This window comes from Oncorhynchus keta, chromosome 30, assembly GCF_023373465.1.
Source record: "Oncorhynchus keta strain PuntledgeMale-10-30-2019 chromosome 30, Oket_V2, whole genome shotgun sequence".
NCBI classification, from domain to species: domain Eukaryota; kingdom Metazoa; phylum Chordata; class Actinopteri; order Salmoniformes; family Salmonidae; genus Oncorhynchus; species Oncorhynchus keta.
Genome location: NC_068450.1, coordinates 4,778,642 through 4,793,900, shown reverse-complemented (window position 1 = coordinate 4,793,900; position 15,259 = coordinate 4,778,642). Strand labels below are relative to the sequence as shown.

At 47.0% G+C, this 15,259-nt stretch overlaps 1 protein-coding gene across 33 annotated transcripts in view; it reads left to right on the top strand.

The window, feature by feature from the left end:
* The window catches only part of LOC118363912 (PDZ and LIM domain protein 7-like), a 126,603-nt gene that overhangs the window by 72,491 nt on the left and 38,853 nt on the right, over positions 1-15,259 (top strand). For all 33 annotated transcript variants that reach the window (XM_052487284.1, XM_052487283.1, XM_052487276.1 and 30 more), the window contains exons 4-5: positions 6,130-6,157; positions 11,269-11,453. In XM_052487284.1, the coding sequence (XP_052343244.1) occupies positions 6,130-6,157; positions 11,269-11,453 (213 nt within the window). The remainder of the gene's footprint in view (positions 1-6,129; positions 6,158-11,268; positions 11,454-15,259) is intronic.

The window sequence follows — 15,259 nt, the reverse complement described above, 5'->3', positions numbered from 1 at the left end:
ACTAAGCACACGCCCCTGAGAGGCCTCCTGTGTTGAAGGTCAGCATGGCGGATGTGATTGTTGCTTTACCCTCCCCAGTGGGGGCGGCTCGTCAGGAAGTCCAGGATCCTGAGGGAGGTGTTAAATCCCAGGTTCATTAGTTTAGATGAGCTTGGAGGGCACTATGTTGTTGAACGCTGCGCTGTAGTCAATGAACAGCAGTCTCACATAGGTTCATTCAGAAAGTATTCAGACCCCTTGACCTTTTCCACATTTTGTTACGCCTTATTCTAAAATTGATTAAATGGTTTCCCCCCTCATCAATCTACACAATACCCCATAATGACAAAGGAAAAAGTATTTTTTTAGAAAAACTTAAATATCACATTTAAATAAGTATTCAGACCCTTTACTCAGTACTTTGTTGAAGCACCTTTGGCAGCGATTACAGTATTCCTGGGTATGATGCTACAAGCTTGTCACACCTGTATTTGGGGAGTTTCACCCATTCTTCTCTGCAGATCCTCTCAAGTGCTGTCAGTTTGGATGGGGAGCGTCGCTGCAGAGCTATTTTCAGATCTCTCCAGAGATGTTCGATCGGGTACAAGTCCCGGCTCTGGCTGGGCCACTCAAGGACATTGAGACTTGTCCCAAAGCCACTCCCACCACTGAGGCCCTATGTACCTCGTTGTCTTGGTTGTTAGGGTCGTTGTCCTGGTGAATCTTCACTCCGGTCTGAGGTCCTGAGCAATCTGGAGCAGGTTTTCATCAAGGATCTCTCTGTACTTTGCTTCATTCAACTTTTCCTCAATCCTGACTAGTCTCCCAGTCCTGCTGCTAAAAAACATCCCCACAGCATGATGCTGCCACCACCATGCTTCACCGTAGGGATGGTGCCAGGTTTCCTCCAGACGTGACGCTTGGCATTCAGGCCAAATAGTTCAATCTTGGTTTCATCAGACCAGAGAATCTTGTTTTTCATGGTCTGAGAGTCCTTTAGGTGCCTTTTTTTAATTTATTTTTTTATTTCTTTATTTAACCAGGTAGGCTAGGTGAGAACACCTTTATTTAACCAGGTAGGCTAGTTGAGAACAAGTTCTCATTTGCAACTGCGACCTGGCCAAGATAAAGCATAGCAGTGTGAACAGACAACAAACACAGAGTTACACATGGAGTAAACAATAAACAAGTCAATAACACAGTAGAAAAAAAGGGGAGTCTATATACAATGTGTGCAAAAGGCATGTGGAGGTAGGCGAATAATACAATTTTGCAGATTAACACTGGAGTGATAAATGATCAGATGATCATGTACAGGTGGAGATATTGGTGTGCAAAAGAGCAGAAAAGTAAATAAATAAAAACTGTGGGGATGAGGTAGGTGAAAATGGGTGGGCTATTTACCAATAGATTATGTACAGCTGCAGCGATCGGTTAGCTGCTCAGATAGCTGATGTTTGAAGTTGGTGAGGGAGATAAAAGTCTCCAACTTCAGCGATTTTTGCAATTCGTTCCAGTCACAGGCAGCAGAGTACTGGAACGAAAGGAGAATGAGGTGTTGGCTTTAGGGATGATCAGTGAGATACACCTGCTGGAGCGCGTGCTACGGATGGGTGTTGCCATCGTGACCAGTGAACTGAGATAAGGCGGAGCTTTACCTAGCATGGCCTTGTAGATGATCTGGAGCCAGTGGGTCTGGCGACGAATATGTAGCGAGGGCCAGCCGACTAGAGCATACAAGTCGCAGTGGTGGGTAGTATAAGGTGCTTTAGTGACAAAACGGATGGCACTGTGATAAACTGCATCCAGTTTGCTGAGTAGAGTGTTGGAAGCTATTTTGTAGATGACATCGAAGTCGAGGATCGGTAGGATAGTCAGTTTTACTAGGGTAAGCTTGGCAGCGTGAGTGAAGGAGGCTTTGTTGCGGAATAGAAAGCCGACTCTTGATTTGATTTTCGATTGGAGATGTTTGATATGGGTCTGGACGGAGAGTTTGCAGTTTAGCCAGACACCTAGGTACTTATAGGTGTCCACATATTCAAGGTCGGAACCATCCAGTGTGGTGATGCTAGTCGGGCATGCGGGTGCAGGCAGCGATCGGTTGAAAAGCATGCATTTGGTTTTACTAGCGTTTAAGAGCAGTTTGAGGCCACGGAAGGAGTGTTGTATGGCATTGAAGCTCGTTTGGAGGTTAGATAGCACAGTGTCCAATGACGGGCCGAAAGTATATAGAATGGTGTCGTCTGCGTAGAGGTGGATCAGGGAATCGCCCGCAGCAAGACCAACATCATTGATATATACACAGAGAAAAGAGTCGGCCCGAGAATTGAACCCTGTGGCACCTCCATAGAGACTGCCAGAGGACCGGACAGCATGCCCTCCGATTTGACACACTGAACTCTGTCTGCAAAGTAATTGGTGAACCAGGCAAGGCAGTCATCCGAAAAACCGAGGCTACTGAGTCTGCCGATAAGAATCTGGTGATTGACAGAGTCGAAAGCCTTGGCAAGGTCGATGAAGATGGCTGCACAGTACTGTCTTTTATCGATGGCGGTTATGATGTCGTTTAGTACCTTGAGTGTGGCTGAGGTGCACCCGTGACCGGCTCGGAAACCAGATTGCACAGCGGAGAAGGTACGGTGGGATTCGAGATGGTCAGTGACCTGTTTGTTGACTTGGCTTTCGAAGACCTTAGATAGGCAGGGCAGAATGGATATAGGTCTGTAACAGTTTGGCAAACTCCAAGTGGGCTGTCATGTGCTTTTTACTGAGAAGTGGCTTTTGTCTGGCCACTACCATAAAGGCCTGATTGGTGGAGTGCTGCAGAGATGGTTGTCTTTCTGGAAGGTTCTCCCATCTCCACAGAAGAACTCTGGAACTCTGTCGGTGACCATCGGGTTCTTAGTCACCTCCCTGACCAAGTCCCTTCTCCCCCAATTGCTCAGTTTGGCCGAGCAATCTTCTACGAAGAGTCTTGGTGGTTCCAAACTTCCATTTCAGAATGATGGAGGCCACTGTGTTCTTGGGGACCTTCAATGCTGCAGAAATGTTTTGGTACCTTTCCCAGATCTGTACCTCGACACGATCCTGTCTCGGTGCTCTACGGACAATTCCTTTGACCTCATGACTTGGTTTCTGCTGTGGAACCTTACATAGACATGTGTGTGCCTTTTCCAAGTCACGTTCAATCAATTGAATTTACCACAGGTGGACTCCAATCAAGTTGTAGAAACATCTCAAGGATGATCAATGGAAACGGGATGCACCCGAGCTCAATTTCAAGTCTCATAGTAAAGGGTCTGAATTCTTATGTAAATAAGGTTTTTCTATTTTCAATACATTTGCAAACATTTATAAAAAACTGTGTTCGCGTTGTCATTATGTGGTATTGTGTGTAGATTGAGGATGTTTATTTATGTAATCAATTTTAGAATAAGACTCTAACATAACACAATGTGGAAAGAGTCCAGGGGTCTGAATACTTTCCCAATGTGCTGAAGGTATTCCTCCCATCTCGGGTGGAGTGCAATTGAGATTGCGTCGTCGTGCACTATATAGGGTGCCATTTGGGACGATTTAGGTTCATCTAGGCTTACCCCTACATCAGCAAGCGGAATATTTCACTGGGATAGTGACTGAGGACTAGACTGATCCCAGATCGGTCTGTGTTGCCATGCCAACTCCTGACCGTGGGGAATTAACAGGACAGCACAGACAGATCCGTGACCAGGCTAGCAGAAAACAGTTAAAGGATGGGGACAGAGACCTCAGTGTTAAGAACTAATAATGAGGTACATGGGCCTCAGTGTTAAGAAGTAATAATGAGGTACATGGGGCCTCAGTGTTATGAAGTAATAATGAGGTACATGGGGCCTCAGTGTTGGGAAGTAATAATGAGGTACATGGGGCCTCAGTGTTGGGAACTAATGACGTACATGGGGCCTCAGTGTTGGGAACTAAAAATGAGGTACATGGGCCTCAGTCTTAAGAAGGAATAATAAGGTACATGGGCCTCAGTGTTAAGAAGTAATAATGAGGTACATGGGCCTCAGTGTTAAGAAGTAATAATGAGGTACATGGGGCCTCAGTGTTAAGAAGTAATAATGAGGTACATGGGGCCTCAGTGTTAAGAAGTAATAATGAGGTACATGGGGCCTCAGTGTTAAGAAGTAATAATGAGGTACATGGGCCTCAGTGTTGGGAAGTAATAATGAGGTACATGGGGCCTCAGTGGGTTAAGAAGGAATAATAAGGTACATGGGCCTCAGTGTTAAGGAGTAATAATGAGGTACATGGGCCTCAGTGTTGGGAAGTAATAATGAGGTACATGGGGCCTCAGTGTTGGGAACTAATGACGTACATGGGCCTCAGTGTTAGGAAGTAATAATGAGGTACATGGGGCCTCAGTGTTATGAAGTAATAATGAGGTACATGGGGCCTCAGTGTTAGGAAGTAATAATGAGGTACATGGGGCCTCAGTGTTAGGAAGTAATAATGAGGTACATGGGCCTCAGTGTTGGGAAGTAATAATGAGGTACATGGGGCCTCAGTGTTGGGAAGTAATAATGAGGTACATGGGGCCTCAGTGTTAGGAAGTAATAATGAGGTACATGGGGCCTCAGTGTTAGGAAGTAATAATGAGGTACATGCTCAGTGTTATGAAGTAATAATGAGGTACATGGGGCCTCAGTGTTATGAAGTAATAATGAGGTACATGGGGCATCAGTGTTAGGAAGTAATAATGAGGTACATGGGGCCTCAGTGTTATGAAGTAATACTGTTGGTTCACCTTATTAATATTTAGGATACCATTATTATAACCTTTTTCATATTTTGGATTAGTCCATATTTAAAGTCTATACACCACACACTGACTGTCTGGTATATACTGTACATACTATACACCACACTGACTGTCTGGTATATACTGTACAGACTATACACCACACTGACTGTCTGGTATATACTGTACATACTATACACCACACTGACTGTCTGGTATATACTGTACATACTATACACCACACTGACTGTCTGGTATATACTGTACATACTATACACCACACTGACTGTCTGGTATATACTGTACATACTATACACCACACTGACTGTCTGGTATATACTGTACAGACTACACCACACACTGACTGTCTGGTATATACTGTACATACTATACACCACACTGACTGTCTGGTATATACTGTACAAACTATACACCACACACTGACCTTTATTTTTCTTGTAGTGTTGTCTACAGGCACTCAATCGAGATTACCTGAATATTATAGAAGATGATTAATAAACATGGACAATTCACAACAGCCTGGGCTACGTAGCAATATCAGAAGCAATGGATATGAAATAGTTGAATGGGTTTAAAAGCTCAGAGAGTGAGGAGGAGGGGGGGCTGCTGGTGCCTGTAGACAACACTACAAGAAACATACAAGGTCCGTCTCTAACTATCCTCTTGTACCTGTTGCGCACAGCGGCTGTTTCTAATTACGTGTCGTGTTAAATTGTTTGCACTGATGAAGGCATAAGGCAGAAACATATTGCTGTTTGATTTCATTTTATTTTATTTTATTAGTCCGACTATCACTGGTTGTATTCTGTTGAACATGGATTAACTCAGCGTTATTTGGTGCATCTCTGCCTCCTTGAGTAATTCTTCTTCATGGGTTTTGAGTATGTCGTTTTGGAACTCGTACATATGTTTTCTCTCCCGGGCCTCCTTTCATTCTAGCCTGATGCGCTGACCCTCATACTGGCTTTTCCACCTGTCTGACAAAACGGGACATTTTAGAGTGGCCTTTTCTTGTCCCCAGCACAAGGTGCACCTGTGTAATGATCTTGCTGTTTAATCTGCTTCTTGATACGCTACACCTGTTCAGGTGGATGGGTTATCTTGGCAAAGGAGAAATGCTCACTAACAGGGATGGTAAAACAATTTGTTCACAAAATTTGAAAGAAATAACCTTTTTTTTGGGGCATATGGAACATTTCTGTGTTATTTTATTTTAGCTCATGAAACCTGCGACCAACACTTTAAATGTTGCGGTTTTATATATTATTTTGTTCGGTATAAATGAAGGTTTTATAGGATCTACTACTGTGACTTTCTAACACATATTTTCCAACCTTTTCTTTCAGAGCTTTCCATGCGGGTGGCGATCAGAAGGTAAGAGTGTCTGGCCTGCATCCCAAACACCACCCTTATTCCCTGTATAGTGCACTACTCTATCTGGGCCTGCATCCCAAACACCACCCTTATTCCCTGTATAGTGCACTACTCTATCAGGCCTGCATCCCAAACACCACCCTTATTCCCTGTATAGTGCACTACTCTATCAGGGTCTGCATCCCAAACACCACCCTTGTTCCCTGTATAGTGCACTACTCTATCAGGGCCTGCATCCCAAACACCACCCTTATTCCCTGTATAGTGCACTACTCTATCTGGGCTGCATCCCAAACACCACCCTTATTCCCTGTATAGTGCACTACTCTATCAGGGCCTGCATCCCAAACACCACCCTTATTCCCTGTATAGTGCACTACTCTATCAGGCCTGCATCCCAAACACCACCCTTATTCCCTGTATAGTGCACTACTCTATCTGGCCTGCATCCCAAACACCACCCTTATTCCCTGTATAGTGCACTACTCTATCAGGCCTGCATCCCAAACACCACCCTTATTCCCTGTATAGTGCTCTACTCTATCAGGGCTCAGGTCAAACACCACCATTATTCCCTGTATAGTGCACTACTCTATCTGGTCTGCACTACTCTATCAGGGCTGCATCCCAAACACCACCCTTATTCCCTGTATAGTGCACTACTCTATCAGGGTCTGCATCCCAAACACCACCCTTATTCCCTGTATAGTGCACTACTCTATCAGGGTCTGCATCCCAAACACCACCCTTATTCCCTGTATAGTGCACTACTCTATCTGGGCTGCATCCCAAACACCACCCTTATTCCCTGTATAGTGCACTACTCTATCATGGCCTGCATCCCAAACACCACCCTATTCCCTGTATAGTGCACTACTCTATCAGGGCTTCATCCCAAACACCACCCTTATTCCCTGTATAGTGCACTACTCTATCAGGGCCTGCATCCCAAACACCACCCTATTCCCTGTATAGTGCACTACTCTATCATGGCCTGCATCCCAAACACCACCCTTATTCCCTGTATAGTGCACTACTCTATCTGGCCTGCATCCCAAACACCACCCTGTTCCCTGTATAGTGCACTACTCTATCAGGGCCTGCATCCCAAACACCACCCTTATTCCCTGTATAGTGCACTACTCTATCAGGGCTCGGGCCAAAAGTAGTAAGATATACATGGAAAAGGGTTTCATGTCTGTGTTGTCTTTTAACCTCACACCTCCTGAAACACTGTGATGCTTCTGCAAATCAACAGATCCCTGGTCTTCACTAGGCAGTAAAGAAACAGTCCTGTCTGGTCTTCACTAGGCAGTAAAGAAACAGTCCTGTCTGGTCCATAGTCCACTATGATAGTTAGATAGTTGCCCCCTTCAGGCTGTTTATTGCATTGTGGTGTTGGATGAGAGGGAGTCACTTTGTTTGTTTTATAATGGTCTCTCTTAACAACATACCACCACCACCTCCTCCTACCTCCTCCTCCTCCACCATCTCCTCTTCCTCCCTCCTACCTCCTCCTCCACCACCACCTCCTCCTACCGCCTCCTTCTCCTACCGCCTCCTTCTCCTACCACCCCCTTCTCCTACCATCTCCTCCTCCTCTTCCTCCTCCTCTTCCTCCCTCCTCCTCCTCCCTCCTCCTCCTACCACCATCTCCTCTTCCTCCCTCCTCCTCCACCTCCTCCTACCTCCTCCTCCTCCACCATCTCCTCCTCCTCCACCATCTCCTCCTCCTACCTCCTCCTCCTCCACCATCTCCTCTTCCTCCCTCCTCCTCCTACCACCACTTCCTCCTCCTCCTACCTCCTCCTCCTACCTCCTCTTCATCCTCCACCATCTCCTACCACCACCTCCTCCTCCCACCACCACCACCTCCTCCTACCGCCTCCTCTTCCTCCCTCCTCCTCCTCCTCCTCCTACCGCCTCCTCCTCCACCATCTCCTACCACTTCCTCCTCCTACCTCCTCCTACCGCCTCCTCTTCCTCCCTCCTCCTCCTCCTCCTCCTACCGCCTCCTCCTCCACCATCTCCTACCACTTCCTCCTCCTACCTCCTCTTACCTCCTCCTCCTCCTACCTCCTCCCCCACCATCTCCTCCTCCATCATCTCCTTCTCCACCACCACCACCACCACCTCACAGTTAAATGAACTCCATCATAGTGATTCAATCCCCCATCAGGCTGTCTGCTGGCTCGTAGCACACATTGCATAAGCAGCAGACAGGAGTATGATGTGTTGAATGAAATGATTATAGTATTAGTTAAACAGATGTGTGTGTGTGGCCCTAAAGAGCTTTGCACAATCCCAGACTCAAGAATATGTCAAAGGCAACATAAACTTTCATTTCGACCCAATTTATTCATTATCGTGCAAAGTTCATAGTTCGAGCCCTAGTATATAAATGCCTGTATTATTTGAATTGAGGACCGTACAAGTAAACGTGGATGTCCTAGTCTCTCTGACACTAATGAGACATCCCAGCTGAAAAAAACACTGTACAACTCAAAACGTTCAGTGAACATTTTGGAATCTATTTAAGTGTGTTAAGTGTCATAGCCAAGCTGACAGAGACAGAGGAAGATCCTAGCCAAGCTAACAGAGAGAGAGGAAGATCCTAGCCAAGCTAACAGAGAGAGAGGAAGATCCTAGCCAAGCTGACAGAGACAGAGGAAGATCCTAGCCAAGCTGACAGAGAGAGAGGAAGATCCTAGCCAAGCTAACAGAGAGAGAGGAAGATCCTAGCCAAGCTGACAGAGAGAGAGGAAGATCCTAGCCAAGCTGACAGAGACAGAGGAAGATCCTAGCCAAGCTGACAGAGAGAGAGGAAGATCCTAGCCAAGCTGACAGAGAGAGAGGAAGATCCTAGCCAAGCTGACAGAAACAGAGGAAGATCCTAGCCAAGCTGACAGAGAGAGAAGTAGTGCACTACTATGGGTAGACAATGAGTCAGAAGTAGTGCACTACTATGGGTAGTCAATGGGTCAGAAGTAGTGCACTATTATGGGTAGTCAATGGGTCAGAAGTAGTGCACTACTATGGGTAGTCAATGAGTCAGAAGTAGTGCACTACTATGGGTAGTCAATGGGTCAGAAGTAGTGCACTACTATGGGTAGTCAATGGGTCAGAAGTAGTGCACTACTATGGGTAGTCAATGGGTCAGAAGTAGTGCACTACTATGGGTAGTCAATGGGTCAGAAGTAGTGCACTACTATGGGTAGTCAATGAGTCAGAAGTAGTGCACTACTATGGGTAGTCAATGAGTCAGAAGTAGTGCACTACTATGGGTAGTCAATGAGTCAGAAGTAGTGCACTACTATGGGTAGACAATGAGTCAGAAGTAGTGCACTACTATGGGTAGTCAATGGGTCAGAAGTAGTGCACTATTATGGGTAGTCAATGGGTCAGAAGTAGTGCACTACTATGGGTAGTCAATGAGTCAGAAGTAGTGCACTACTATGGGTAGTCAATGGGTCAGAAGTAGTGCACTACTATGGGTAGTCAATGGGTCAGAAGTAGTGCACTATTATGGGTAGTCAATGGGTCAGAAGTAGTGCACTACTATGGGTAGTCAATGGGTCAGAAGTAGTGCACTACTATGGGTAGTCAATGGGTCAGAAGTAGTGCACTACTATGGGTAGTCAATGGGTCAGAAGTAGTGCACTACTATGGGTAGTCAATGGGTCAGAAGTAGTGCACTACTATGGGTAGTCAATGGGTCAGAAGTAGTGCACTACTATGGGTAGTCAATGGGTCAGAAGTAGTGCACTACTATGGGTAGTCAATGGGTCAGAAGTAGTGCACTACTATGGGTAGTCAATGAGTCAGAAGTAGTGCACTACTATGGGTAGTCAATGGGTCAGAAGTAGTGCACTACTATGGGTAGTCAATGGGTCAGAAGTAGTGCACTACTATGGGTAGTCAATGAGTCAGAAGTAGTGCACTACTATGGGTAGTCAATGAGTCAGAAGTAGTGCACTACTATGGGTAGTCAATGAGTCAGAAGTAGTGCACTACTATGGGTAGTCAATGGGTCAGAAGTAGTGCACTACTATGGGTAGTCAATGGGTCAGAAGTAGTGCACTACTATGGGTAGTCAATGAGTCAGAAGTAGTGCACTACTATGGGTAGTCAATGAGTCAGAAGTAGTGCACTACTATGGGTAGTCAATGAGTCAGAAGTAGTGCACTACTATGGGTAGTCAATGGGTCAGAAGTAGTGCACTACTATGGGTAGTCAATGGGTCAGAAGTAGTGCACTACTATGGGTAGTCAATGGGTCAGAAGTAGTGCACTACTATGGGTAGTCAATGAGTCAGAAGTAGTGCACTACTATGGGTAGTCAATGGGTCAGAAGTAGTGCACTACTATGGGTAGTCAATGGGTCAGAAGTAGTGCACTACTATGGGTAGTCAATGGGTTAGAAGTAGTGCACTACTATAGGTAGTCAATGGGTCAGAAGTAGTGCACTACTATGGGTAGTCAATGGGTCAGAAGTAGTGCACTACTATGGGTAGTCAATGGGTCAGAAGTAGTGCACTACTATGGGTAGTCAATGGGTCAGAAGTAGTGCACTACTATGGGTAGTCAATGGGTCAGAAGTAGTGCACTACTATGGGTAGTCAATGAGTCAGAAGTAGTGCACTACTATGGGTAGTCAATGAGTCAGAAGTAGTGCACTACTATGGGTAGTCAATGAGTCAGAAGTAGTGCACTACTATGGGTAGTCAATGGGTCAGAAGTAGTTGGGAAGTGTCCCAGTTGGATGTGTTGAGCTCTCTCCTCCCTCCACGGAGAGAGAGAGAGACGGAGCTGGCCTTGGCAAGGCCTCGTTCTTGCAACACAGACTGTAATTATGATGTAATGAGCCCTGTTTAGGCTAACCTCTCTTAACGACATACCTCCTCCTCCTCAACCGAGCTGGTTTCCAAGCAACAGATATGGGAGTGTGTGTGTGTGTGTCTCTGTGTGTGTGTGTGTAGTATAGTACACACGTATGCTTAGCTAGGGACCGCACAATTAATGCACAAATGCACATGTGTGTTTGTCTTAACTGCATGTTATTTGCTGTGGGTTTTTTATTCCCCTGTCTCCCCCCTCTCTCACACCCTGTAGGATTCACTCGCCCCCGCCTCGGTTCAGCCCAAATACTCCTTCGCCCCCAGCACCGCTATCAACAAGATGGCGCGACCATTCACGCCGGGTGGCGGCAACACGGTCATTAAGCCAGTGACATACGCCCCTAAAGTAAACACCCCGGCCTCAGCGCCCCCCGCCAGCATGCTACAGCCACACAACGGGTAGGTACACAAACAAACAAACAAACAACCAAACATGCAAACACAACGACTCCTCTGAGAGGACAGACCAAACACAACGACTCCTCTGAGAGGACAGACCAAACACGACTCCTCCTCTGAGAGAGAGAGGACAGACCAAACAAGACTCCTCCTCTGAGAGAGAGAGAGGACAGACCAAACACGACTCCTCCTCCTCTGAGAGGACAGACCAAACACGACTCCTCCTCTGAGAGAGAGGACAGACCAAACACGACTCCTCCTCTGAGAGAGAGGACAGACCAAACACGACTCCTCCTCTGAGAGGACAGACCAAACACGACTCCACCTCTGAGAGAGAGAGGACAGACCAAACACAACGACTCCTCTGAGAGGACAGACCAAACACGACTCCTCCTCTGAGAGAGAGGACAGACCAAACACGACTCCTCCTCTGAGAGAGAGGACAGACCAAACACGACTCCTCCTCTGAGAGAGAGGACAGACCAAACACGACTCCTCCTCTGAGAGAGAGAGGACAGACCAAACACGACTCCTCCTCTGAGAGGACAGACCAAACACGACTCCTCCTCTGAGAGAGAGGACAGACCAAACACGACTCCTCCTCTGAGAGAGAGGACAGACCAAACACGACTCCTCCTCTGAGAGAGAGAGGACAGACCAAACACGACTCCTCCTCTGAGAGAGAGAGGACAGACCAAACACGACTCCTCCTCTGAGAGAGGGGACAGACCAAACACGACTCCTCCTCTGAGAGAGAGAGGACAGACCAAACACGACTCCTCCTCTGAGAGAGAGAGGACAGACCAAACACGACTCCTCCTCTGAGAGGACAGACCAAACACAACGACTCCTCTGAGAGGACAGACCAAACACAACGACTCCTCTGAGAGGACAGACCAAACACAACGACTCCTCTGAGAGGACAGACCAAACACAACAACTCCTCTGAGAGGACAGACCAAACACGACTCCTCCTCTGAGAGGACAGACCAAACACGACTCCTCCTCTGAGAGGACAGACCAAACACGACTCCTCCTCTGAGAGGACAGACCAAACACGACTCCTCCTCTGAGAGGACAGACCAAACACAACGACTCCTCTGAGAGGACAGACCAAACACAACGACTCCTCCTCTGAGAGGACAGACCAAACACGACTCCTCCTCTGAGAGGACAGACCAAACACAACGACTCCTCTGAGAGGACAGACCAAACACAACGACTCCTCCTCTGAGAGGACAGACCAAACACAACGACTCCTCTGAGAGAGAGGACAGACCAAACACAACGACTCCTCTGAGAGAGAGGACAGACCAAACACAACGACTCCTCTGAGAGAGAGGACAGACCAAACACAACGACTCCTCTGAGAGAGAGGACAGACCAAACACAACGACTCCTCTGAGAGGACAGACCAAACACAACGACTCCTCTGAGAGGACAGACCAAACACAACGACTCCTCCTCTGAGAGGACAGACCAAACACAACGACTCCTCCTCTGAGAGGACAGACCAAACACAACGACTCCTCTGAGAGGACAGACCAAACACAACGACTCCTCTGAGAGGACAGACCAAACACAACGACTCCTCCTCTGAGAGGACAGACCAAACACAACGACTCCTCCTCTGAGAGGACAGACCAAACACAACGACTCCTCTGAGAGGACAGACCAAACACAACGACTCCTCTGAGAGAGAGGACAGACCAAACACGACTCCTCTGAGAGAGAGGACAGACCAAACACGACTCCTCTGAGAGAGAGGACAGACCAAACACGACTCCTCTGAGAGAGAGGACAGACCAAACACGACTCCTCCTCTGAGAGAGAGGACAGACCAAACACGACTCCTCTGAGAGAGAGGACAGACCAAACACGACTCCTCTGAGAGAGAGGACAGACCAAACACGACTCCTCTGAGAGAGAGGACAGACCAAACACAACGACTCCTCTGAGAGAGAGGACAGACCAAACACGACTCCTCTGAGAGAGAGGACAGACCAAACACGACTCCTCTGAGAGAGAGGACAGACCAAACACGACTCCTCTGAGAGAGAGGACAGACCAAACACGACTCCTCTGAGAGAGAGGACAGACCAAACACGACTACTCCTCTGAGAGAGAGGACAGACCAAACACGACTCCTCTGAGAGAGAGGACAGACCAAACACGACTCCTCTGAGAGAGAGGACAGACCAAACACGACTCCTCTGAGAGAGAGGACAGACCAAACACGACTCCTCTGAGAGAGAGGACAGACCAAACACGACTCCTCTGAGAGAGAGGACAGACCAAACACGACTCCTCCTCTGAGAGAGAGGACAGACCAAACACGACTCCTCTGAGAGAGAGGACAGACCAAACACGACTCCTCCTCTGAGAGAGGGGACAGACCAAACACGACTCCTCCTCCTCTGAGAGAGAGGACAGACCAAACACAACGACTCCTCTGAGAGAGAGGACAGACCAAACACGACTCCTCTGAGAGAGGACAGACCAAACACGACTCCTCCTCTGAGAGAGAGGACAGACCAAACACAACGACTCCTCTGAGAGAGAGGACAGACCAAACACGACTCCTCCTCTGAGAGGACAGACCAAACACGACTCCTCCTCTGAGAGAGAGGACAGACCAAACACAACGGCTCCTCTGAGAGAGAGGACAGACCAAACACGACTCCTCCTCTGAGAGAGAGGACAGACCAAACACGACTCCTCCTCTGAGAGAGGGGACAGACCAAACACGACTCCTCCTCTGAGAGGACAGACCAAACACAACGACTCCTCTGAGAGGACAGACCAAACACGACTCCTCCTCTGAGAGGACAGACCAAACACAACTACTCCTCTGAGAGGACAGACCAAACACAACGACTCCTCTGAGAGGACAGACCAAACACAACGACTCCTCTGAGAGGACAGACCAAACACAACGACTCCTCTGAGAGGACAGACCAAACACAACGACTCCTCTGAGAGGACAGACCAAACACAACGACTCCTCTGAGAGGACAGACCAAACACGACTCCTCCTCTGAGAGGACAGACCAAACACAACGACTCCTCTGAGAGGACAGACCAAACACAACGACTCCTCTGAGAGGACAGACCAAACACAACGACTCCTCTGAGAGGACAGACCAAACACAACGACCCTATTCTGTACTGTCCTCCACTATACTGTACTATACTGTACTCCACTATACTGTACTATACTGTACTCCACTATACTGTACTATACTGTACTCCACTATACTGTACTATACTGTACTCCACTATACTGTACTATACTGTACTCCACTATACTGTACTATACTGTACTCCACTATACTTTACTATACTGTAATCCACTATACTGTAATCCACTATACTGTACTCCACTATACTGTACTCCACTGTACTGTACTCCACTATACTATACTCCACTATTCTGTACTGTACTCCACTATACTGTTCTCCACTATACTGTACTCTGCAATACTATACTACCATGCTATACTGCACACCACAATACCATAATACTCTACTGTACTCTGCAATACTATAATACTATACTATACTCTGCAATACTATACTGTACACTACAATACCATAATACTATACTGTACTCTGCAATACTATACTACCATACTATACTGTACACTACAATATCATAATACTATACTGTACTCTGCAATACTATACTACTGCCAATATAATGTAGTCTACTATACTGTACTCCACTGTACTGTACTCCACTATACTGTACTCTGCAATACTATACTACCATGCTATACTGCACACCACAATACCATAATACTCTA